Genomic DNA, 24,092 nt, shown 5'->3' with positions numbered 1-24,092 from the left:
TCAACTAATTAACTCTAAACACCTGCAAAAGATTCATGAGGCTTTTAAAAACTCCCAGCCTGTTTCATAACTCAAAACCGCAATCATGGGTAAGACTGTCGACCTGACTGCTGTCCAGAAGGCCATCATTGACACCCTCAAGCAAGAGGGTAAGACAGAAAGAAATTTCTGAACAAATAGGCTGTTCCCAGAGTGCTGTATCAAGGCACCTCAGTGGGAAGTCTGTGGGAAGGAAAAAGTGTGGCAAAAAACGCTGCACAACGAGAAGAGGTGACCGGACCCTGAGGAAGATTGTGGAGAAGGACCGATTCCAGACCTTGGGGGACCTGCGGAAGCAGTGGACTAAGTCTGGAGTAGAAACATCCAGAGCCACCGTGCACAGGCGTGTGCAGGAAATGGGCTACAGGTGCCGCATTCCCCAGGTCAAGCCACTTTTGAACCAGAAACAGCGGCAGAAGTGCCTGACCTGGGCTACAGAGAAGCAGCACTGGACTGTTGCTCAGTTTTGCATGTCATTTGGAAATCAAGGTGCCAGAGTCTGGAGGAAGACTGGGGAAAAGGAAATGCCAAAATGCCTGAAGTCCAGTGTCAAGTACCCACAGTCAGTGATGGTCTGGGGTGCCATGTCAGCTGCTGGTGTTGGTCCACTGTGTTTTATCAAGGGCAGGGTCAATGCAGCTAGCTATCAGGAGATTTTGGAGCACTTCATGCTTCCATCTGCTGAAAAGCTTTATGGAGATGAAGATTTCATTGTTCAGCACGACCTGGCACCTGCTCACAGTGCCAAAACCACTGGTAAATGGTTTACTGACCATGGTATTACTGTGCTCAATTGGCCTGCCAACTCTCCTGACCTGAACCCCATAGAGAATCTGTGGGATGTTGTGAAGAGAAAGTTGAGAGACGCAAGACCCAACACTCTGGATGAGCTTAAGGCCGCTATCGAAGCATCCTGGGCCTCCATAACACCTCAGCAGTGCCACAGGCTGATTGCCTCCATTCCACGCCGCATTGAAGCAGTCATTTCTGCAAAAGGATTCCCGACCAAGTATTGACTATTGAGTGCATAACTGAACATAATTATTTGAAGGTTGACTTTTTTTGTTGTATTAAAAACACTTCTTTTATTGGTCGGATGAAATATGCTAATTTTTTGAGACAGGAATTTTGGGTTTTCATGAGCTGTATGCCAAAATCATCAGTATTAAAACAATAAAAGACCTGAAATATTTCAGTTGGTGTGCAATGAATCTAAAATATATGAAAGTTTAATTTATTATAATTTATTCACAATATGCAAATTTTTTTAGAAGGACCTGTATAATATATTCCTTCATTGTCACTGTAATTAACCAAATTATTATTGTTTAATTAGCTCATATGTAAAGAGCTAGATAAAAAAAATATATATATGTAAGGGGTCCAGCCATCCAGCCGGTTGTTATCGCAGAATAAACCTGACAGGGTGATCAGGATATAAGTATACTGTAATGTTTTAAAGATTTTTTTTATTTTTATCTTTTCATTGGTTGTACTTATTTTTATTTGATTTAGTCTTAATTAAAATTATTATTAATTGAAAAAATTACAAAACATGCAAATGTGCTGCTTATGGTAATCTTTAACTACACCTTTTCATAATGAACAAACCGTTATTATTCTGGTTTAAGTTTCATAACCTTAACTTCACAAAACAGTCCTTGCTTAATTTCAAGTCAGACACTACTAAAAGTAATGACTTGCGTTCTGTAACAATTCTGACTGATTCTGTGTTTATTCAGTGAAAGATTACTTTTTTGTGTGACTCTTACAGTATGAGATCATATTTGTCTTAGTGCAGTCACTTAAAATAATATAGCCTAATAAATACCCTGTCTTGGCAATATTTCATGGAGCACATGCTTTTTATGTCATCACATTCAATTCAGACATGCAAACTCAAAGCTGTGCATCATTATAATGTTGTGTAATGGATTGTAGATGCGAAAAGCAGTATCGTGATTTCTCTGCGATTTTTCTCATAGATTGCCTTTTTGATCGTTCGCTGTGTGTGTCAATATTTTGCTCACATTGAATTAATGAGCACTCATCCTTTACTTTTCACCACACTGCTCTCCGTCTTGCGGTTCTGAAAGCTCAGCCGGTCATCTCTCCTCCCTTCAATGGAGCGTAAGGCTGTAGTCCTAGCTGGAGGTCTCAAGGTTCATTTGAGCTGTAGGTGGCTGTTTTTCCCCTGTCAGCTTGAGCCGGTGGCTTTTAGCATTTACGTTAGACGAAAAAGAACAGATAATTCTGTGCACTCACAGCCTCATAAAATGAGACAGGTTTGTGTGACCTGAATAAGAGAGTAACCGTCTGACACCACTGCCATTTCAAAGGGGAAGCAATTCCGTTCTTTGCTGTCTGTAATCTTTTTGAATGGGCATACTCTCATACTCAATACTTTACAATGTCTGATTTTACATTTATTTGATCTAAAGATTGTCCTCTTAATTAATGTTTTGGCACGATAGCGCAATGAATCTATTAGGTCATTATTATGCATAAGTGTATGAGAATAAGTGTATTTTTGGTTCTTCTTTTACAGCTGTCGGACCAGCAACAGAAAGAGTTTGATAGTGACATCCAGCACCTCTCCCACTCTGCCTCGACCCCATTCTCCACTGCACGGACACCCAGGTAAAAAAATATACCTCTCTCTTCCTTATATGAGATGTGTTTTAAACCCTTTTGAGCTGTTTACCAAAAAATACATGTTTAGGCCTTTTATGTTCCCAATGTAAAGTCTGTTCCAAACAATAGGCAGAAACATTATGCTGCCTTATAAGATAACTTGTTTTGGCTAAAATATAAGACAGCAGTAGTTGCATCCTCCACAGATCGCAGAATTCTTTGCAAGTAGCTTTATATATTTATATATATATATATATATATATATATATATATATATATATATATATATATATATATATATATATATAAGCACCCAAGATGGCGGACAGAGTAAATGTTTATTAGAAATGCATTTTATTTAGTACTGAAATGTATCAATAAAAAAAAGTTAAATCTTATTAGAAATGAACTTTTTCCCCCTATAGGCTATTTGTTTGTTTGTGCAATTGGTATAATGTTGGGGTACACTGACTTTATTTTAAGGTTAAGTTATCCTTTAACTGTAAGAGTTGATGCATATTTAGAGCATTTCAGTTATTTTCAAGGTTTATTTTTTGTTAGCATGTTGTCTTAGTAGGTAGCTGGCCACATAAGACAGGAGGCACTTTACTAGAGTCTGGACCAGAGCCATACAAATTGTACACACTTCACAAGAAAGACACACATGCTGTTCATCTTGTCACATAAAAATGGAAAGCTGTGTGGCAGCTGTTCACAAAATATTACATTATATCTCCATAGCAACCATCTCAGTTTGCCATGGAGTAATTCTAATGTGGGGCAGGGATTTCTCATCTAATTCATGTGCATCATGAATAGATTGACAGTTGACATTTTGTAATGCAATTTCTCTGGATGCCTCCTTGTGGTTTGGAAGATTTTTGCCTTCCGTCTTGTCGGAATTATGTCATTCTTGTTTGAAAATATTTTTTTATTAACCTTTCCCTGTAAAACATGAGGCATAATCAAATCCATGTGTTATACATGTGCACAAACTAAAGTAGTGTTTATGTAAGGAGAAGATCGTTTTATGTTTTCATACAGATGAGTGATTCTCAGTTGCCTTTGTGGTGTCAATGAGTGTAAGCAAACTATTATACATAATTGCAAATGAGGAGTATGCAATTGGCAAAAATTGGACATTAGATGTGTTAGAAGATCATTAAAATAGCCAGCACTCTATGTAACCCCACAGTTAAAATATCATGATTTAAATAGTAATTTCAAAGAACTGCTATGAAAGTATGCTAAAGATCCTTGAAAAGAATATTTCATAAGGAAAGAATCTATGGGTGCCCAAAAGAAGCCATTAGTCAAGAAACACCATTTTAAAACACATCAAGGATTTGCCAGTAATAACCATACAGTGACCTTTTTATAATGTAGGAAAGATATTTTGTGGTCAGAATAAACCAAGATATAGCTTTTAACTGAAAAACGATGATTTACTTTGTGCAAAATCTAACACAGGCCACAAAACACCATATCTACAGTGAATTATAGTGATGGTAGTTTTCTGCTTTGGGCACCTGGTCATTTTATTAACAGAAAGAAAAATGAATGGTGCAAAATACAGGGAGTGCTGCAGTAGAACCTCTCAGTCCACCAATAAAATTGGAACTTGAAGTATTTTCAACATGGCAGTGACCACAAACACCAAAAATATGATAGAGTTATTGCTTACAATCAGTTTGCTAACATTAATTCATTAGGCTAGTTATTATGAACTATGAACAATAACCTTTTTCAGCATTTATTAGTGTTTATACATGTACCATTGTTTTATAATTATTATAAAACTAATTATATTAAAATCTTTCACTTTGAGTTTTAGTATTTAATAAAAACAAAAAACAAAAGTAGGAATACAATATATTGGTGATTTGTCATTCAGAAAAATAACAGAAATGGTTAAATACTTTACAAAACACTTTGTATCTAGGGCTCGGAATTAACTTTTTTTAATTGGTAGCTCTGGTGCTCTCAACTTTAAAAAGTTAGAAGCACCAGCAAAAATTTAGGAGCACCACAACTAAGTATAGGAATCTAAATTAAACATTTTAATAAATTTGTAACACTACAACAACTAAAATGTTTATATATACTAAAATGTTAGCACCACACCTAAAATGTTTGGAGTGTTTTAGTGAAGTAGTTAACCAAGACGAATCAAGTGCTGGGTATGAGATATGTAACTGTTCTTTTTATTTTCTCTCTTCAGCTCTTTACATTTTGCACGCTAGTTAGCTCCTTGTCACGTGACAGCAGAGCGCAGTGAAAGGGAGTGATTGACGGCTAATATTAGCCAACCTAAAATCTGCTTTAAAGTTAAGCTTAATTGGTTATGTGATAGAACAGTGGACCGGTCACTGTGTCAGCTCACAGCAGGCACATTTTGTGCAGTAATTAGCGAAGGTTTTGTAGAGAAATTAAAACAGGTCTCACCTCAACAATTATTTCCGGGACCATATGCAACCAAAATGGTTGCAATTTTGAGCCTTGGTGTCACAGCAGTTGTCACAGTTGTTGTGTCTTTACCCCAACATAGTATATTAGAATAAAAGATTCAACTCGGAGGTAAAATGAACGTGCCTTTACTTAGCTTCATCGGTAAACAATGACACAGTATCAATGCATCAGCGGATAACCTATAGGTAAACTCAGTAGCTAGGGGAGTGGTTCCGCTGAAGTAAATAGATCCACTTTATATACTACACTCCTCCCCTTTTAGATTAATGCTACATAACTAAGTAACATACAACATTGCCAATGCATTAAACACAATTTGTTATTCAGTTGACAAATATTGAAACTCCTTTTTTTTTTTTTTTTTTTTTCATAAGTCTCATAAGTGAACTCATAAATCCAATCTTTTCGGTGGTGCCCTGAGTCGTTCAGGGTTACGCCTGGGCACTTGCGGAGTGCTCACTGCAGGGGGCACTTCCTCTGTAACTGTGGGTGTCACTGTACTGTGATCAGAGTTGGTTCCAGGATCAGGTGGACGTCCTGGTTGCTCCGGTGTCTTTGGTTGAGCATTCAACAGCTGATCCACATGACGTCTCCAGGTCTGCTCGCCAGTGTCCACCTCGTACATCAGAGGGCCGCTCCTAGTGACAATCTTCCCAGGCGTCCACTTGTCCCCTCGGTAGTCACGTGCCAGTACCTGCTGTCCCACATCGAAGCTCCTTGGTGGTTCACTTGAAAAGCCACTGAACTGTTTGTTCTGCACTTCTCTCCTCAGGTTTGGTTTCAGAAGGGCAATGCGAGATCTCAGCTGTCTGTTCATAAACAGCATTGCAGGTGTCTGATTAGTTGTTGCATGGACAGAATTGCGGTACACCAGGAGGAAATTGTCAATTTTGTGTTGAAGTGAGATGTCTTCTTTTGTCATTGCTTTTATGGACTTTTTGAATGTTTGTACGAACAGTTCTGCTAATCCGTTTGTTGCTGGATGGTGAGGTGCTGACTTGAAATGCTTGATACCATTCTTTTTCATGAAATCTTGAAACTCTTCAGAAGTATACTGTGGACCATTGTCACTCACAATTTGCTCAGGCAGGCCATTCCTGGCGAAGATGGTTCTCAGAACAGAAACAGTCTTTTCTGATGTTGTTGATTTCATTGGGACTACTTCTGGCCATTTTGAGTGAGCGTCCACAGCTATGAGGCCCCATCCACACTACTGCGTTTTAGTTTAGAAACGGAGAATTAAAACGAATACGATCTCCGTCCACACCAGCGTTTTAGCTGCGTATTAGAATTGATCTCCGTCCACATTAAAACGACTGAAAGCGCGGATCACGTGACCATTCACCAACACTGGGCATGCGCGTGCCGGTGTAAACACAACTTCATTGATAAAATTATCCCACCATGCTCTGGGTTAACCCCAAACCGACGCTCCATGTACGGTCAACGCTGCCGCTGCACACGGGAATTGTCACAGATCGCTCGAATAATAGCTTGACTCCGGCGCATGTAGGCAGTTATAGCGTTGTAAAATGCAGAATTTACTTGTACAACAGCTGCTAGCAAAGATATACGCCATGACACCCAATCATAGAGCCGAGCGTGAGCCTCTACTACGTCATCGTTTCTAAAGTCCTCCGTTTTGACCCGTCTACACTAAAACGCCCTCCGGAGATTCAAAACGAAAAACGGATCGGCAGCGTTTCTAAACTTCTCCGTTTTAGTGTGGACGGGAGGTGCAAACGTAGCAAAAGGTCTCCGTTTTTAAACGAAAACGCAGTAGTGTGGACGGGGCCTGAGAAACATAGAGTTCATGAAAGGGCCAGCAAAATCAATGTGCACTCTCTGCCAGGGTGCAGACGGCCATTCCCATGGATGTAGGGGAGCCTGTGACGGTGCGTTTTGAATGCTCTGGCATCCTGGGCAGGTTTTGGTGATGTCCTCGATTTGTTTATCTATCCCTGGCCACCATACGTAACTACGGGCCAGACTTTTCATCTTCACCGTGCCCACGTGACCCTCATGTAGACTGTCCAACACTCTGGTGCGAAGCCTGGAGGGCACTACCACACGTGATCCACACATCAGGGTTCCCTGGCAGACTGACAGCTGATCACGTCTTGCTGAAAACTCAGGAAAACATGGATTCCCATGGGCAGGCCAACCTTGTACTGTGATGTCATACACCTTGGAAAGTGTTGGGTCATTCCGCGTTTCTTTTCGTATCATGGCATTTGTAACTGGCAACTGGTCTACCAGTGTTGTGTGGAACATTTCAGCCGGGTCACTCTTTGATGGAATTTCTTTCAAAGATGTTGACAGTGGGAGGCGTGACAAACCATCAGCATTACAGTGTTGTTTAGTACCCTTGAACTCGATGTCATATGAGTGTGCTCCTAAGAACAGGGCCCATCGCTGCAGTCGCGCGGCTGACATCACTGGGACTCCTTTTCGTGGATTGAATATTGATACTAGGGGCTGATGATCAGTTACTAAGGTAAACCTTCGGCCATAAAGGTAATGGTGGAACTTTTTGATACCCCATACTAGGCTAAGGGCCCCCCTGTCTATCTGTGCATAATTGCGTTCGGCACTTGAAAGGGACCTTGAAGCGAATGCGATTAGGCGTTCCAGTCCATTATCCATTGTGTGCGATAGGACTGCACCAATGCCGTACGGGGACGCGTCACATGCTAGACGGATGGGTCTGGATGGATCATAGTGGGTCAGTAGCTCGTCAGATGTTATTAGTCTTTTTGTTTCTGTGAATGCCTTTTCACATTTTCTTGACCAATGCCATTCCACTCCTGTCTGTAGTAGTGCATTTAGTGGATACAGCACTGAGGAAAGGTTTGGTAGAAACTTGTGGTAATAGTTGACAAGACCCAAGTACGATCTGAGTTGTGACACATTTTCAGGTTTAGGTGCTTTCAACACTGCCTCAATCTTCTCTTGTGACTTATGCAAGCCGTGCTTGTCAATGACATGCCCGCAGTATGAGATTTCACTTTTGAAAAACTCACATTTCTCACTCTTTGCCCGTAGGCCATACTCATTTAGCCTGGTTAGTACTTTGCTCAGGTTTTGGAAGTGATCATCATCATCTTTTCCTGTTATGATAATATCGTCCAGGTAGCATTGTGTTCCAGGGATGTCCTGGAGCACCTGGTCCATGGCTCTTTGCCAAATGGCTGGGGCGGACGCAACACCAAACACAAGTTGGTTGTATTGGTAAAGTCCCTTATGCGTGTTGATGGTTAGGAACTTTTTGCTTGACTCCTCCACTTCCATCTGGAGATAGGCCTGTGACAAGTCGATCTTTGAAAACTTCTCCCCACCAGCCAATGCTGAGAAGATGTCTTCGATTCGTGGAAGGGGGTACTGCACCGTGCGCAGCACCGGGTTGATGCTCACTTTGAAGTCCCCACATATGCGCACTTCACTTTTCCCTTTCTTCATCACGGGAACAATGGGTGTAGCCCAGTCACTCCAGTCAACTTTTGAGAGAATGCCGGATGCCTCCAAGTTCTGCAGTTCGGCGTCTATCTTGGGACGTAGTGCATACGGCACCGGGCGCGCCTTGTGGAATCTCGGGTTGGCATCTTTGTCAAGTTCAATTTTTGCTTTCAGGTGTTTAAGTTTACCAATGCCTTTCTCAAACACGTGTGCATTAGCCTCCAACAACTGTGGCAGTCTCTGGTCAAGCCTGCAGGTGGAGCTCTTGAGGCCTGTTGAGATATTCAGGGCTTTTATTGCATGCCAGTCAAGCTGAATTTTCCTCAGCCATTCACGCCCCAGTAGTGCTGGGCCTGTGGTTTTCAGGACATAGAGCTCTAACTTGTGTGTTTGGTCACCATAGACCACGTCCACGTTAAGCTTCCCTTTTGGTGACACTTTTTCACCTGTATACGTTTTTAACATCACTGACGTTTTTTTCAGTGATAAGTGGGAGAACAACCTGTCATAGTCGGTCTCAGAGATCACTGATAAAGCTGAACCTGTGTCCAGTTCCATTTTGAGTTTCACTCCAGACACTGTTGTTGTGACCCATATTATTTTTCTGTCTTCTTCAGTTATGCTATGCAGCTCTAAGCATGACAGGTCATCTTCCTCACTGCTGTTTGTGTTGCCTGAATGTTCTGTTACTTTGTGCATTTCATTTGCTTTGGTCTTTGATTTGGGTTTAAAACCTTTGTTCTTTCCAGATTTTTCCTTTTGGGCATTGGTTTGGTCTGATTTGCATGCTCTTTCTATGTGGCCTTGTTTGTGGCATTTCCTACATGTCTTTTCTTTGAACCAGCAGTCGTTTGCACTGTGAGATGATTTACCACACCTGTAGCATTTTTGCTTTTTGCCATTCAAGGACATTTGATGCACTTCGTCTTCTAAGCTTTTCTTCTGTAGCTCTGATGCACCCTTAGCTGCTGTTTCCATTGAGATAGCTAGTTCGAGTGCTTTCTTCAAATCTAGCTCTTTTTCGGACAGTAGCCTTTTCTGTGTGCTTGTACAGTGAATGCCACATACTAAACGATCTCTCAAGGCATCGCCAAGTCCTTCTTTAAAGTCACAATGCTGCGAGAGTCTGCGCAGTTCGGCCATATACTCGGATATGCTTTCATCCTTTGTTTGATTCCTCTTATGGAATCGGAATCTTTCCGCTATCACTAGTGGTGCGGGATTTAAGTGCTTCTGTAACGTGTCAACAATGTCTTTATATGACTTGCTCGACGGTTTAGCAGGGCTCAGGAGATTACGCAGCAGACTGTGAGGCTGCGTTCCAAACCGCATACTCAATGAGTAGGTACTTAATTTCAATGAGTACTTACTTAACGAGCGCTAAAAGAGTAGGTACTTTATAGCCAAATCTCGTTGAGTATGAATCGATCCGGACATCATCCGCCATGTTGACGTTATCATGTAACCTACGACGCGTTATCACAAGCGCAACAACTTAAAAGATGAACGACACGTTTAATTCATCTATCTGTAGATATCTTGATATTGATGCAACTTGCTCATTTTGTGGTATTGTTGAAGAAACTGCTGCCAATTTATTTTGTGAATACATTTAGGGTTGATTTAAGTTGTTATATTTTAAACCCTACTAATATGACCCACAGTTTTATCCTTATAACGATATATATTTTTTAAGAAACCCCAAAATCGTCATCTCTTGAATATGTTGTTAATTTCTTTATTTTATACCCAAAAAGTTTCTCCTTTAAGTTTTCCTCTTTTCTTGATGAATTTACCTCTCGTTTCATCCCTCAGACTTATAACAACAAAACAATTTTTAATGTATTATGAAGAAATTTAAAGATATTTAGCATTGTTCTTTTTTCCTGTGTATAAATATCATATTATGATGTACATGAACAATGATCTTTATGTTTTCTGTTTTGTCATTATGATTGTTCATTGTTAGATACAACTATCTTTCCATGATCTTTATGTAATAAGTTTATAAGTTTAAATTATATGAGTGACAGGTGCACTAACACTTCATAACATCAGTAACTCGACAGCACAACCTAGAACAGTTTTCCTCTGCGTTTGTAATGTCTGCACAAGGAGACGGGCCGCTGCTCGAAGACCTTCTTTGGAGAAAACTGTTGACTTTATACTCGAAAAATGTAAGTATCGCTCCTTAAAAATTAATATTACCTTAGAATGAATTGCATTGTTAGCCCACCCCAAAACTTAAACAAAATAATATTAAATGCTGACCAATACTTAATTATATTACTTTTTATATACTAAAAATTATATAATTTAATAAAACAAGCAAAATGTAATTTGTTTTGTCATATGAGTTATGCATGAATACACGTGAACATCTCAATTGTCAGTCAAGCAATGAATTAATGCATACATTAAATAATTATATTTTATATACTGACAACAATAAGAAACATGAATAAATGAGTAAAAGAACAAATAAAAGTAACCATCACACAATAAACAAATGCATATACAATTCAACAACACATGAAACAAATCTTTATTCAAACTACAAGCATGTATTTACAGGCGCTGAACCCCACATACTTCCATCTCAACACAGCGGTTCCCATTCTGCGGCTTTACTCTGATGAATTCACCAGAGGTGACCGTGCCTTCGTGCCGGAGCGTGTTGCTGCGCTGCGCTTCACAATCTGAGGCGATAAGGGCCGGTGGAGAGATGGAGCGTCTCATCCATGGCACCGTTTCCAGGATTCAGCTCTGGGCTCCTCATCCTCAGTGCTCACACCAGTCTGAATAAAAACATGTTTAGTTACTTTATAGATTTGTTTATTTACCTTATTTACAGCACATTTGTCTAATGTCAACAGTGTTGACAACAGTGAATTAACGTTATCCTAAAATAATGCCACACATACATCAGATGTATTTTTCATGTTGTGATGTGCTCATCTGCAATATGTCAATACTTACAATATTTTCCTTTCAGGTCTAAATAGACATTTTAAATAAGCGTGTTTAAGATGTATATGGTTATGTAAATCCACTTTAGAGACGTTACGTACGTGTGCTTAGAGCTCCCCTGTTAGCTAGCTATACAAAACATGTTTTTACAGCAAAATCACAACTATACTATACTGTCTAACTACTTTACACCTTCAACAGTTAAAACGTTTACTCTATAGTAGTTTAACACATAAGGAACCGTGTTTACTCACATTTGGAAAGCCCCGCGTCGCTGATCTCCGTGATGATGTTTGATAATGACGTATGCTCTCGCGTGGCCTCCTGGGATAGAAGAGTACGCATCGGACAGCACTCAAAAATCGGGCCGGAAGCAGTAAGCCATCCGGGAACTTCTCGCCTACTCTTTTATGAATACTGATGTTTCGAACGTACTGCTTCCTTCACGTACTGTTTTCGCCTACTATATAGTAGGAAAGTAGGCATATTCGAACGCACTTAAGTCCGAATCTCGCGATAATTAGTACGTCACCCAGGTAATTCTCGCCTACTCTTTTGGATTCATACATACTTTTTCGCTCGCCTACTCTTTTTCCCATACTATATAGTAGGGAAGTATGCGGTTTGGAACGCAGCCTAAGTTTTAGCTCCCATTAGACTGAGGAGGACGGAACTTTTTTTTGCATCCTCGATATCATTGGCAGCGCAGTATAACTCCACTCGCTCTATGTATGATTCCCAGTCTTCACTTGAACTATCAAACTCCTCTATTTTTCCAACGTAAGCCATTTCGGACATGAAATCCAGATCTTATCCGTTTATCCTTTCATTGTGTGCTATGCACTGTTACTCGCGGATCCTTTGCTAGGTTTCGTTTCCTCTCCTTTCTCCTTCCCTCCGGTTTAACTTTTCATTTCGTGCAGTTGTTTAGGGTCCGGTTTACTCGTCGCCAATTGTTGTGTCTTTACCCCAACATAGTATATTAGAATAAAGGATTCAACTCGGAGGTAAAATGAACGTGCCTTTACTTAGCTTCATCGGTAAACAATGACACAGTATCAATGCATCAGCGGATAACCTATAGGTAAACTCAGTAGCTAGGGGAGTGGTTCCGCTGAAGTAAATAGATCCACTTTATATACTACAACAGGTAATGCTTTAATAAAGCTGGAGCTGGTGAAAAAACACTTAGTAAAGGTGCTGCTGCTCCGGTGGGTGTATCCCCTGAGCATGAAAGAGAAATGGAGAGATCAGCTGTCAAAGCCAGCAGGTATTCTCTCTCTCTCTCTCTCTCTCTCTCTCTCTCTCTCTCTCTCTCTCTCTCTCTCTCTCTCTCTCTCTCTCTCTCTCTCTCTCTCTCTCTCTCTCTCTCTCTCTCTCTCTCTCTCTCTCTCTCTCTCTCTCTCTCTCTCTCTCTCTCTCTCTTTCTCTCATGTGTGCGTGTGTGTATGTGTGTGTGGAGAGAGAGATTAAAGAGATGACTGATTGTGTGTTTAAATCTGATCTCCAGTCATGAGCACACATAAAGCGCTCAGATCAAGCTCACACTGTTCAGCCGGGCTCTTAAAATGGTAAATACTGTGCTGCAGTCCTAATCATTGACGTCGGCTTGTCAACTCCATCTTCTCACTGAATTACTGGATTAAACCATCAGCACACACAGTACAGTGCGTATAGAGACAACCAAAAGCTTAGTTTTTTCACCACACTAGCATTGTAGAATAAAGATTCAGGGTTTTTATATTAATATTGTACTTTGAAGTGCTCTGTCCTGATATAAATCACATGAGGAATCATTGTTTGTTTTTGTCCATACTGCATCACTTGCAGTTGTGTGCTTGCAATATTTAAATCTAAAAGGGAACATAAACCCAAATGCTGCTTCATTTTAAGCACTTCAAAGCCATTAGCCGCATTTTAATGTGACTGCCAACAAAAGCTGCGGAGGCTAAATTATTTCAAACTCAACTGAGCACAATCAACAGAGGGTATGCACTGCTACACTGCACCCATTACAGTCTGTTTCAGGAAGCTGTTTGCCAGGTTATGACACCAGCAGCACAAGAATTAAATACTGCACTCAGTGCTTTGTGAATCATTACACTTAGTCATTACACTTAAGACAAATAGATCTGAAAGAACTGGAAAGCACTCACTACTACTGTGATGCTGCTGTTTCAGTAAGCATATTAGATTGATCTGTATAGAACGTAATTGATCACTATGTGGAAAAAAATGAAGATCACAAAACATCTGATTTTTAAATATATGTTTAACCGGATATGTAGCACTAGCAGCACTGTTTTTGGTGTCCTGCTACCAGCTTAAAAGCAAAGCCTGGTGTCATGGCAATTATCCAGCATCATTTGTAAATTCCAGCTCTTAATTTTCCTCTCTGTAAGTTTTAAACCTTATTCTTTCTTTATTTAATACAAATAAATTTATTTTATTCATAAATGTTATTGTATAATTGTATGTGATTTCATTTATTATAAATTCTAATAACATTTATTTACTATAAGTTTATTCATTAGCATTAGTATTTTAATATTTATCAAAGTGTAATAATATTTGATCTATATAGAATATTATTTAATTGTTTTTTTATTTTGTATTTATTTTGTATTTTTCTGTGCAATATATACATTCATATTATGAATGATCTAAGGATAAATTAAGCATGCAGTTATAAAGGATGTCGAGTTAGATTGACGAAAACGTTGCATTTATTCCTCAGTGTTCATAATGAAGTCACATTTTTAAAAATCTGTTAGTATGCTGTTTATTTTCACACATGAAAACAAGATTTTCACACAAGATTCTGTGATTTTCACACTATCATCCAAAAAACTGATCCGTACACATCCAGCTGTGGTGTGAACGTAGCATGTGTAATTCAACAGGGTGCTGATTGGTTTTCTTCTCTCAGCTGTGTATCGTATGAGAAAGAGTCTGCTTCTCTTCAGCTAACCCTTCATCCTCTACAGTTTTCGTGATGAAAAATAAGCAGATGTTTCGCTGTGTAGCACACCATTATGGCTTCTCCTACACTCTCCGTGATGGGATTCTCCTTGAAATGAATGCATCTCCGTGACAGATCCACACTGCTCCGTGTCCCAGTCCAGCTGTGCGCAGCTGTTCCTACAGTCACTTCCTGACAAAGAATTATGCTCTCATTAATATTTCATATTTGGCACAGGCCGCTTGACGAATGCATTAATGCATGATTAATGCATGGGGGATTGTGACTCGAGCTGTACTAGACAGTCCAGATAGGAACACCCCGTTGCTCGGATTGACTGGATTGATTGATTATGCCTGGATCTGTGCTTCTTAATTCACACATGACTTGGAATAGTGATTTTTAGATCAACTTTTTTTCTAGTAGTATTAGTCATAGCAGTTATGCATGTCTTAATCTATAAGCTATGCTCTATGTAATCTATCCTAAATTGTGACTTAAAAATATATCATACTGTGAGCTCAGGCTATGAAATCTTCTTGCCGTTTAAATACCACTGGAATAGAAATAAAGAGTATGTTTTAGCAAAAGTGCCTGAATATGAATTTGAGCTAATCAGTTAATCAATAAAGGATTCTTTGCTCATGGTCTGCAAATCATTTTATAACATTCATTTTGAAATATCACTCTACTTGAGGCATTTTTAAGGGGCCCTGTTTTCTAAAGCACTTAAACACCGTAAGTGCTTCACATTCTACGCATTAATCTATTCTCAGAGCTGTGCAGGAGACTAGAAAAGACCTGTGATCAAAGTGTGTTTTATCCCTGTACCTCTGGTCTCAACACAGCCTACATAAGAAGCCCACTCTTCTAAAGGGTTTTGTTATCTTAAAAGGGCTTTGATGAATAAAATAGAGGGGACAGATTTAAGCAGAAAAGAAGAGTTAAGAACCGTAGGGCAATTATGTTTACTTATGATGGGCATGATATGCCTCCTAGTGGTCTGAAGTATGAAGTCTGTGCTTTTTTTCCCGGTAGTTATTTGTACCAGTCTGGCCTGATCATAGGTAGTTGAGCTTAATTGTTGTGAATAATTCCCTAAATGTCAAGTTTTTGCTCTTTTTCAGGATCCAGCCCATTGGACAGTCCACGCAATTTCTCCCCTAACACTGCGGCCCACTTCTCTTTTGTGCCAGCTCGCAGGTGAGTCACAGTTTATCAGGATCTTATAGAACAAAACATTTAATTGTAAAATATTTCACATTCTGTGAGGTAAGTTCTAATAAAAAAAAAATGTACAGTCTTTATCGTGTTTGAGCAAGTACTGAGCAAGTAATCTCTTTGCTCATCTTGCAAATAATGTTGTCATAGTTTGCCTCTCATCTGCTGGTTATTAAGCACCCCACTTTCAATATATTTGTAATATCCCATAATCCTTCACTGTGGCTCTGAATAATGACACCAAGAATGTTAATGAGTAAATCTGAATTGGTAATTGAGCAGCAAAAGATGGTAATGCTTTAACAACTGTGAGAGAACACACAGAGCTGATGACCCCAGGCTTAATTAAAAGGATTCGTTTGAATTTCAGCCATAGAGCAAAGACCATTGAGTCATCCAGTCCAAATCGCTCATGGACCAACAGTGCCACCTAATGGACAAAGTACAGCACAATAATGTTACAAAATAACTTTAAAGACAAGAATCCAATTCGGGTGTATACGAATTCCACATTTACCGTAAGGCAGAGCTGAATCTGCTAGTGTGAGTGAGGGTCATGAAAGAGTAAAAGATGCACATTAGATCAGATGCCTTCACAGTAGCATCTCTTTTTAATGCTGTACTCTCTTCCATACAGCCATGGACACAGGGCTGACAGGTAATGATTACCCCGCCTCCCTTACAACATCATTTCCTGTGTCTGCTTTTAGCATGGCTGTTTACATCAAACAACATGTTTCCATTTCATTAGAGCTGACTGTCAGATGTGTTTAAAAACATCTCAGACAACTTAATTTATGTATTGGAATGATAAATTATTAATCATCCCAACTCGTTCAGCTTGACTGTGTGCTTAGAACTGATATACAATCTTCAAAAATATTCCACAAGTTTCTTGGCATAAATTAAATTATAAATATTCTCTCTATATATATATTCAAAGATGTAAACGTGGTTAATGTTGGCTACATGTTTTCTTGTGCAATATTTTCATATCAAAATTATTTAAATTAAAGATGTACACTGCCATTCAAAAGTTTGGGGTTGGTAAGATCATGTTTTTGAACGTCTCTGCATAAAAAACAGTAATATTGTGAAAGATTATTGCAATTTAATATAACTGTTTTATATTTTAATATGCATTTTATTCCTGTTATAGCAAAAGGGAATTTTCAACAGCGATTGCTCCAGTCTTCAGTGTCACATGATTTTTTCAGAAATCATTTGAATATGCTAATTTAACTGCCCAAGAAATATTTCTTCTTATTATCAATCTTGAAAAACATTGTTCTGCCTAATATTTTTGTGAAAACCAAACATTACATGAATTTGATATGAACTTGACATGAACAACTCTTCATATTGATGGATTCTTTGATGAATAAGCATTGAATTTCTTAAACAATGTCTTTAGTGTCACGTTTGATCAATTTAATGGATCCTTGCTAAATTAATTTCTTTAAAAAAAAATCTTACTGACCCCAGACTTTAAAATGTTACTGTATTTTTTAATGTCTTATTTGCTACAGTTGTACCTGTGATTATTAAAATTATTAATGTCTTGTGTATGTTTTGCACATTGTAATCAGGGGCCAAATAGATTATGCAAAATTCATTGTGTCCTTACTCTGCTAAATTTCTAATATCATTCATCATTGATTTATGTGCTTGAATGATATATCAAACGTGTTGCTGTTGTGTGCTAAAAGCCATCATGCCACGTTGGGTGAATTCACACTGTGCTATTTATTTGATCTGCATGAAAAGGCTTCAGATGCATTATCTGAAATAAAAGAAAGTTACTGTATGGGCAGCTTAGCCATTATCACAGATGCTAAATGGCTCTCATATGCAAGCCTTATTTAACTGCAGTTGAATTTAATAATCATCGTCATTGTTTATTGTTCAAATGTCAGTTTTTGTGGACATTTTAATCTGTGGTGCTTTATTCTGCTGTGATTGTGTGATTTTATTGTTGTTCGTCTGAATGCTTCTAGTGCTATGTAATTCTACTGGTCCTGATACTTGCAAGAATATCAGCAGTGATTTGTCAAGACGAGATTTTCACCTTTCCCCTCATCCACACTTTTAGGACGGATGGTCGTCGCTGGTCTCTCGCCTCTCTGCCGTCCTCTGGCTATGGAACCAACACCCCCAGCTCAACAGTCTCGGTGAGTATCTGTGTGTGTTTGTGCTCATGTTCTTTCTGTAGTCCCTCCGTGTTGTATCAACCCCCAGATATATGCCTCACTGTTTGGTATTGCATTTGATCCCAAGCCTTAACTTGCCCGGAAGGTTTATCCTATTGACCCTACAGTGAGATAAACTCTAGGCACAAAGCAGGTCCCCTTAGCCTGAAGTAAAGCCAGTAGCTTCATATCAATGCATTCACTTCAGAAGAGTTCTGTCCCCGAAAATTGACTGTAACTCAGTCTGACTGCTGCTTTCATTGGGGAATCAGTTCAAACCGCACAAGCCCCATTAAAGTCTCTGCAGAAAGATAAAAATACATTTTCTAGTTCAGCCCAAATTTTTATTCTAAAGGCTGCAGAGATTTTATTCAACTCGAAACATAAGGGGAAAAAATCTACTGATTAAGAACTAAATGTCAAAATCCACAAAAGACTCTTAAGAAATGTCCAGAAATAAAAAAATATATTATAATGAAAATAAAGCCTATTGTTAGGGTCATTAAGATTTTTTGCTATGCCATATTATTTTAATGGCAATTATCATCATGTAATATAGTTATAAGAATTATTATTTTTTTTGTATTAAATTAATAAGAAGTTAAATAATGTCACTAGTAACTTATTTTTGTTTTATTTAACTTGAAATATAACCTGGACATTTTCTCATAGTTTTATTATTTATTTATTTTAGAGGAAAAAAAAGAAAGCTATAAATTATAGTTAAATAAATGTATTTATTTATTTGCAATATTTTTCCCATTTGGCCTGAATATTTTGAGGACAATTTATTTGCAAAGACTAACAATCAACAACTTTTCGGCAAACAAATGGTTGATTGAGAGTCAGGGCAGCCTATGCAATGCCTTCTGTCCTTGTAATCCCTCCCTCTCTGCTTCTCACAGTCATCATGTTCATCTCAGGAGAAGCTGCACCAGTTGCCCTTCCAGCCCACTGCAGACGAGCTGCATTTCCTCACCAAACACTTCAGCTCAGAGAGCATCACGGATGAGGACGGGAGAAGATCGCCAGCCATGCGACCGCGCTCCCGCAGTCTCAGGTACAAACACTTTCAGATTCCCATTTCACAGTAATCAAAAGTTGCCTTTCAAGTGAACATGACGTTGTGAGTGTGTGTGATGTCAGTTGGGCCCTCAGGCTCTCACTCACTCACTCACTCTTAAAGGCCAAATCTTCAGATCTGACAGGACTCTGCCACCTCATTCTCTAGACTCTTAACTCCCTTCTCTAAGGTAGAAGACAAATAATTCAGCCTTTGTGTCCTTCACATTGACGCCTCTTCACTCCTCTGCCTTCACATCTTCTTCATGCCTCTCTCTGCCTTTCAATAAAATGTCCATGTCATATTTAACCCCAGAATAATCCAAATTGTAAATTTGAAATGAAATGTAAATTTAATTGAATGACCATTATTTCCACCAATTCTCATTACTGTAAACCAAAAAAACAAAATCATATAACTGTAAAATAATAATTCTATTTTTTTATGTAGTATTTGTTTTACTGACTTCATTCTGATTTAATAACAAAAAAAACTGTATTACAGTAATGAGTAATAGGAGTCACCACTAAGAATAATGAAAATTACAACAACAAACAAAAAAAAACTCAGAGGTTGAATGTCCAGATCAGTCATGGTTGATGAGCACGATAGACGAGAAATGTCCATAGTTGTCATGAAAATAATACCCTAAAATTATCAAATACATATATACAGTGCTTAACCAATTTATTAGACCACCTGTCATTATAAAGATAAATATAATTAGGAATCTGTCAAAAACTTATTTAAAACTAAAAATGTCTTTATTTCTCACATAATAACCACAAAACGTAATATTTTGTATGCCGTCTTTTGGCCTTGATAACAGCTTGCGTTCTTGCTGGCATTGTTTTTATGTACTGTACTTTTCCACAGTCTATGTTGTTATTGGAATTATTCCAAATAGTTTCTAGTTTTTCTCAAAGATTTGCTTTTGAAGACACTTTTGTGCGATCTATTTTGAATCCACTAAATCAAAAATTTGTTCAATAGGATTCAAGTCCGGACTTTGACTTGGCCAACTGTGACTAAAGAGCTTTACACATACTGGTGGATTAACCATTACAGAAACATAAAAATTAATTTTGGTAATCACTAATACTGTTAGTTTAGGGCAGCTGTTGCACAAACCTTGCATTGGGTGATGGTCTAATAAATGTTAAGCACTGTATATGTATGTATGTATATATATATAAATAAATAAATAAATAAATAGTCCTACAATAGGCTTTAAAGTCTTTGTGAAATGTTTTCTTTTTTTCTTGTGCAATGTGACCTGAATTATTCTTATCCATTTTTTTCTGCAGTAGAGTTGAATGATGACTCTAGTAGTCATTCAAACTTCTGCCCAGGACCTGAGAGACTAAATCATTTCCTCCTGAACGCTAAGAAAGAGACCTCCTTCATGAGCTTCTTATCTGTAAACACATCTCTCTTCCTCGCTCTCCTTCCCCTTTGGCTCTTTCTCTTTTTCTGTTAAGATGACTTCTTCAGGAAACACTGGCCTTGCCTCTTTTAGTATCTAGACACACTCAGCAGGGGGTTCAGCACTCCAGAATTAGATCCATAAATATTGGATGAGATAGTGAGGTTTGCTGTTGCCACATTTTACAGATTATCGCTTCCCAGGATTATCCATTTCTACTGTTGAAAGAAGGGAGAGAAGGATGAAAAGACTGGATGAGGGAGGAGGTTGAGGGGATTTGCAGTCAAGCTCAAACTGGTTAATTAGAGACGAAGAAAAGTAGCAATATTATGCTAATTTCACGCCCTGGACAGCAGACATGCTGAGAGAATTGACAGCGACGCTTCTTCATGCAGAGTTCACTTACGGTTCTCCATCATTCTTCCTCTTTACATCTTTTAACTCACTCAAACACACAGTCGATGAGTAATGAGCTCAATGTGCAATGGTCACCATCCATCATCCATATGTCAAATGGTTTGGTAGCAGTAGCTGGAAATTAGAATATTATTTTAATAAAGGGCTCAGTGCCAAAATACAACGGACACATTCTGGATTCCTTCCGGCTAGCCAAGCCATTTCTTTTTTTTAAATTAACATGCATAATATATCAGAATGTGTCTAAAATGACTATGACGGTGTCTATGGCTTTGTTGGTGATGTCATCCGATTGTGTGTGTTTGTGTTAGTGCAGACCATTCTGTCACGGCCAATTAACTAGCTGATTTCCCTGGTTTCCAGCACCTCGGAGGGATTTAGAGGTCATTTCTGTGCTCAACTGTGACACGTTTACACACACTCATCCTCTCCCCTCTCTCTCTGGCTGTCCCTTCCTTTGTTTCTCTTTTGTTCCATGTGATAGCATCTCTCTCGGTTAGTCTTCACATTCTTTTCAGATAACTTTTAATTTTTACAGTTACTGAAACCAATATTCATATTTTGTCCTTCATTGTAAAGCTGTGTCCAAACCAGTGTAATGCGAGTGACAAATAACAGTTTCCTGAGACAAAATATGTTTATGAACACTTTATTTAATGAAATTCTTGAACATTAATGAATTCAATTAAGAATTTTACATTACTTTTTATTTCAATATATTTGTACATAAATAATAATAAAAAGTGGTTATTTTAAATTGTAATAATATTTTACAACATTACTGATATTACTGTATTTTTGATCAGCCTTGCTGAGCATAAAATATTTCTTTCAAAAACATTTAAATCTGCCGTGTTTGCATTGTCACGTAACCTTTGACGTCACTTCTCTGTTCTCCACCTTTGGGATGGTAAAGTGCACATCAGAATCTATAACGGAAGTAGTAGGTGATCCGGGTATTGTCCGCTTTCTATTTTGTAAATACTGAATATTTTGACATACTACATACTTGCTTTTCGTGTAGAATATATCGTTTTTCTTTTTATAGCAACCCAAACACTACATTCTTTTCTCCCATAACAAATCGTATATGAATAGCTGTCCTTTCTTTATTTCCTCCATTATTTCCATTATGTTCCTGCACAGAACATTACTTAAATTAAATCCATGTGGCTCAAAACTATAACTAGAATCTTTTTTCAAGGTCATTTCTCAAAAACATGATGATTTTGGGGGCTGCAAGGACATTTCTGCATCCATCAGAGAAAAATAATTACATTCACTAATTATCATCTGTCTGAATGCAGAATGTTATTGCGCCGCAGGAGGTTCACATTGATTCTGTGCACACAGTAAATTCTTTATTTAATAAAAGTAGAGGATCGCTCCAAGGCATGTTCGTTTTCCCTCGTATTTTCTCTCTACCTCACTCAGTAGGAGAAATATTCTCAGTGTGATTATTAATGCAGCTCCCTTCAGCTGCGAATCAATCTCTGTCAGAGTTAACCTTTACCGCAGTCATGGTCAGATCGTAATTTTTTATTGAAATGGCTCTCAAGTAAGTTGAAGATTTGACTAGAATATTTTTCACCTGTCTCATATTGTTATTGACACACCTGTAGATGAGCCAATTTAGTGTGTAAGTGTGTGTGTTGGTGCATTTCTCAACAGCAACCCTGGAGGTGGACCAGATGTGCTATGGTTAGTATGTTGTTATTCAATCAGGTGGGCTAATAGGGAGAGCAAGCCTTCGAATGACGACTTGCAGCATTACCTCATCCTCGGGTCACATGATCAGCTTACCTTTACTAACCGGAGTGACTCATGTGCTCCCAGCTGCATCTGTAATCTGTGTCCCTGACTAAAACGCACGCACACACACACACATACATACTAGTATATCTACACAAGCCATATCTCTCAATATTCCCTGTGGAGCGTCTCTGATTGAAGATGCTATTTTGACATGAATGAGGTTGGCAGAAAATACAGGTGCTCCAGTGTATCATCCACATAAGATTACAGGTATAGGGCATTAGGGTTGAAACTATATGATCAGCAAGAAAAAGAAAGGTAAGTCCCATTTGTTGATTCTTTTCTCCACTTATTTTTATTTATTTATTCTGTTCTTCAGCCCTGGACGCTCACCCATATCATTTGACCATGAGATCATCATGATGAACCATGTTTACAAGGAGCGTTTCCCTAAGGTGAGGTCTAAAACTCAAATACACTGGACAGAGTCTCATTTGCACACGTTAAACTACTTTATTGAAATGACATTGCTAAAGCACTAATTCACACAGCGACAGAAAAGAGAAAACATATATTTACTGTTAATAAATACTAAGGTGTCAGAATGTTAATTGAAAAATAACTGTAATATAAAAATAGTAATATAATAATTACAAATAAAATAATAATGGTTCTGTTAATAAATGAGCAATATTCGAAATAAAATTAATTTTAAAAAATGAAAACAAAGACATTAATTAGCATAAATGTGTACAGACAATGAATAAATAAATATGTAAATCACTCACTGTTGCTTTATAACTGTAGAAAAATAGTGCATGTCTTTTTTTCATTTGCTCTAGCCTGCTCAGCTATGTCAGAATGTGTTTAAAGATGTAATATAATGACAAAACTGACTTTCTTTTTTATTTTGTTAATTAAAGGATTTAGAAAAAATGGGTCATAAATGTGGTCATAAAATAAAATAAATAAATCTGACTAAATGTAGTCATGCATTATGGGTGGCTGGATGCCTCTTTTTCTCCATTACTTGGCCTTTGTTAAACTAGGGTTTTCTGTCCCACAGGCTACTGCTCAGATGGAGGAACGGTTGGCTGATTTCATATCCTCATCAGCTCCTGACAAAGTCATGCCTTTAGCTGACGGCGTCCTGAGCTTCATCCACCACCAGGTCATCGAACTGTCTCGGGACTGCCTGGACAAATCCCGCGAGGGTCTCATCACCTCCCGCTACTTCTATGAGCTACAGGAGAACCTTGAGAAGCTACACCAGGATGTGAGTATGCAAAGACAGCCACGTGTGGAGAATATGTTGGAAGCTGATGGAATATATTTCAAGAGTATTGACTCCTTGTCACGCACAGCTTCAGTGAGGTCCTTCCTGTTGTTCCTTAGCCATAAATCCATGTCTCCCTAAGTATGATGTCATCACAGCAGGCCAGAGGTCATCTCTATACTGCTGGGTAGTCATAAAGAACTCTATCACATGCG

The 24,092-nt window shown here is 38.4% G+C and overlaps 1 protein-coding gene across 9 annotated transcripts in view; it reads left to right on the top strand.

Moving 5' to 3' along the window:
• The window catches only part of mast2 (microtubule associated serine/threonine kinase 2), a 178,388-nt gene that overhangs the window by 139,581 nt on the left and 14,715 nt on the right, over positions 1–24,092 (top strand). For 6 of the 9 annotated variants that reach the window (XM_056259319.1, XM_056259260.1, XM_056259252.1 and 3 more), the window contains 7 exons: positions 2,588–2,679; positions 15,658–15,733; positions 16,389–16,409; positions 17,844–17,922; positions 18,846–19,000; positions 22,981–23,056; positions 23,668–23,877. In XM_056259319.1, coding sequence (XP_056115294.1) covers positions 2,588–2,679; positions 15,658–15,733; positions 16,389–16,409; positions 17,844–17,922; positions 18,846–19,000; positions 22,981–23,056; positions 23,668–23,877 — 709 coding nt within the window. The remainder of the gene's footprint in view (positions 1–2,587; positions 2,680–15,657; positions 15,734–16,388; positions 16,410–17,843; positions 17,923–18,845; positions 19,001–22,980; positions 23,057–23,667; positions 23,878–24,092) is intronic. The other 3 variants (XM_056259268.1, XM_056259286.1, XM_056259278.1) reach the window with 3 other exon arrangements.

This window comes from Rhinichthys klamathensis, unplaced genomic scaffold (genome assembly GCF_029890125.1).
Source record: "Rhinichthys klamathensis goyatoka isolate OS25496 unplaced genomic scaffold, OSU_Roscu_1.1 h1tg000007l_1, whole genome shotgun sequence".
NCBI lineage: Eukaryota > Metazoa > Chordata > Actinopteri > Cypriniformes > Leuciscidae > Rhinichthys > Rhinichthys klamathensis.
The sequence above is the reverse complement of the archived record's forward strand: the minus strand, read 5'-3'. Positions and strand labels throughout refer to the sequence as shown.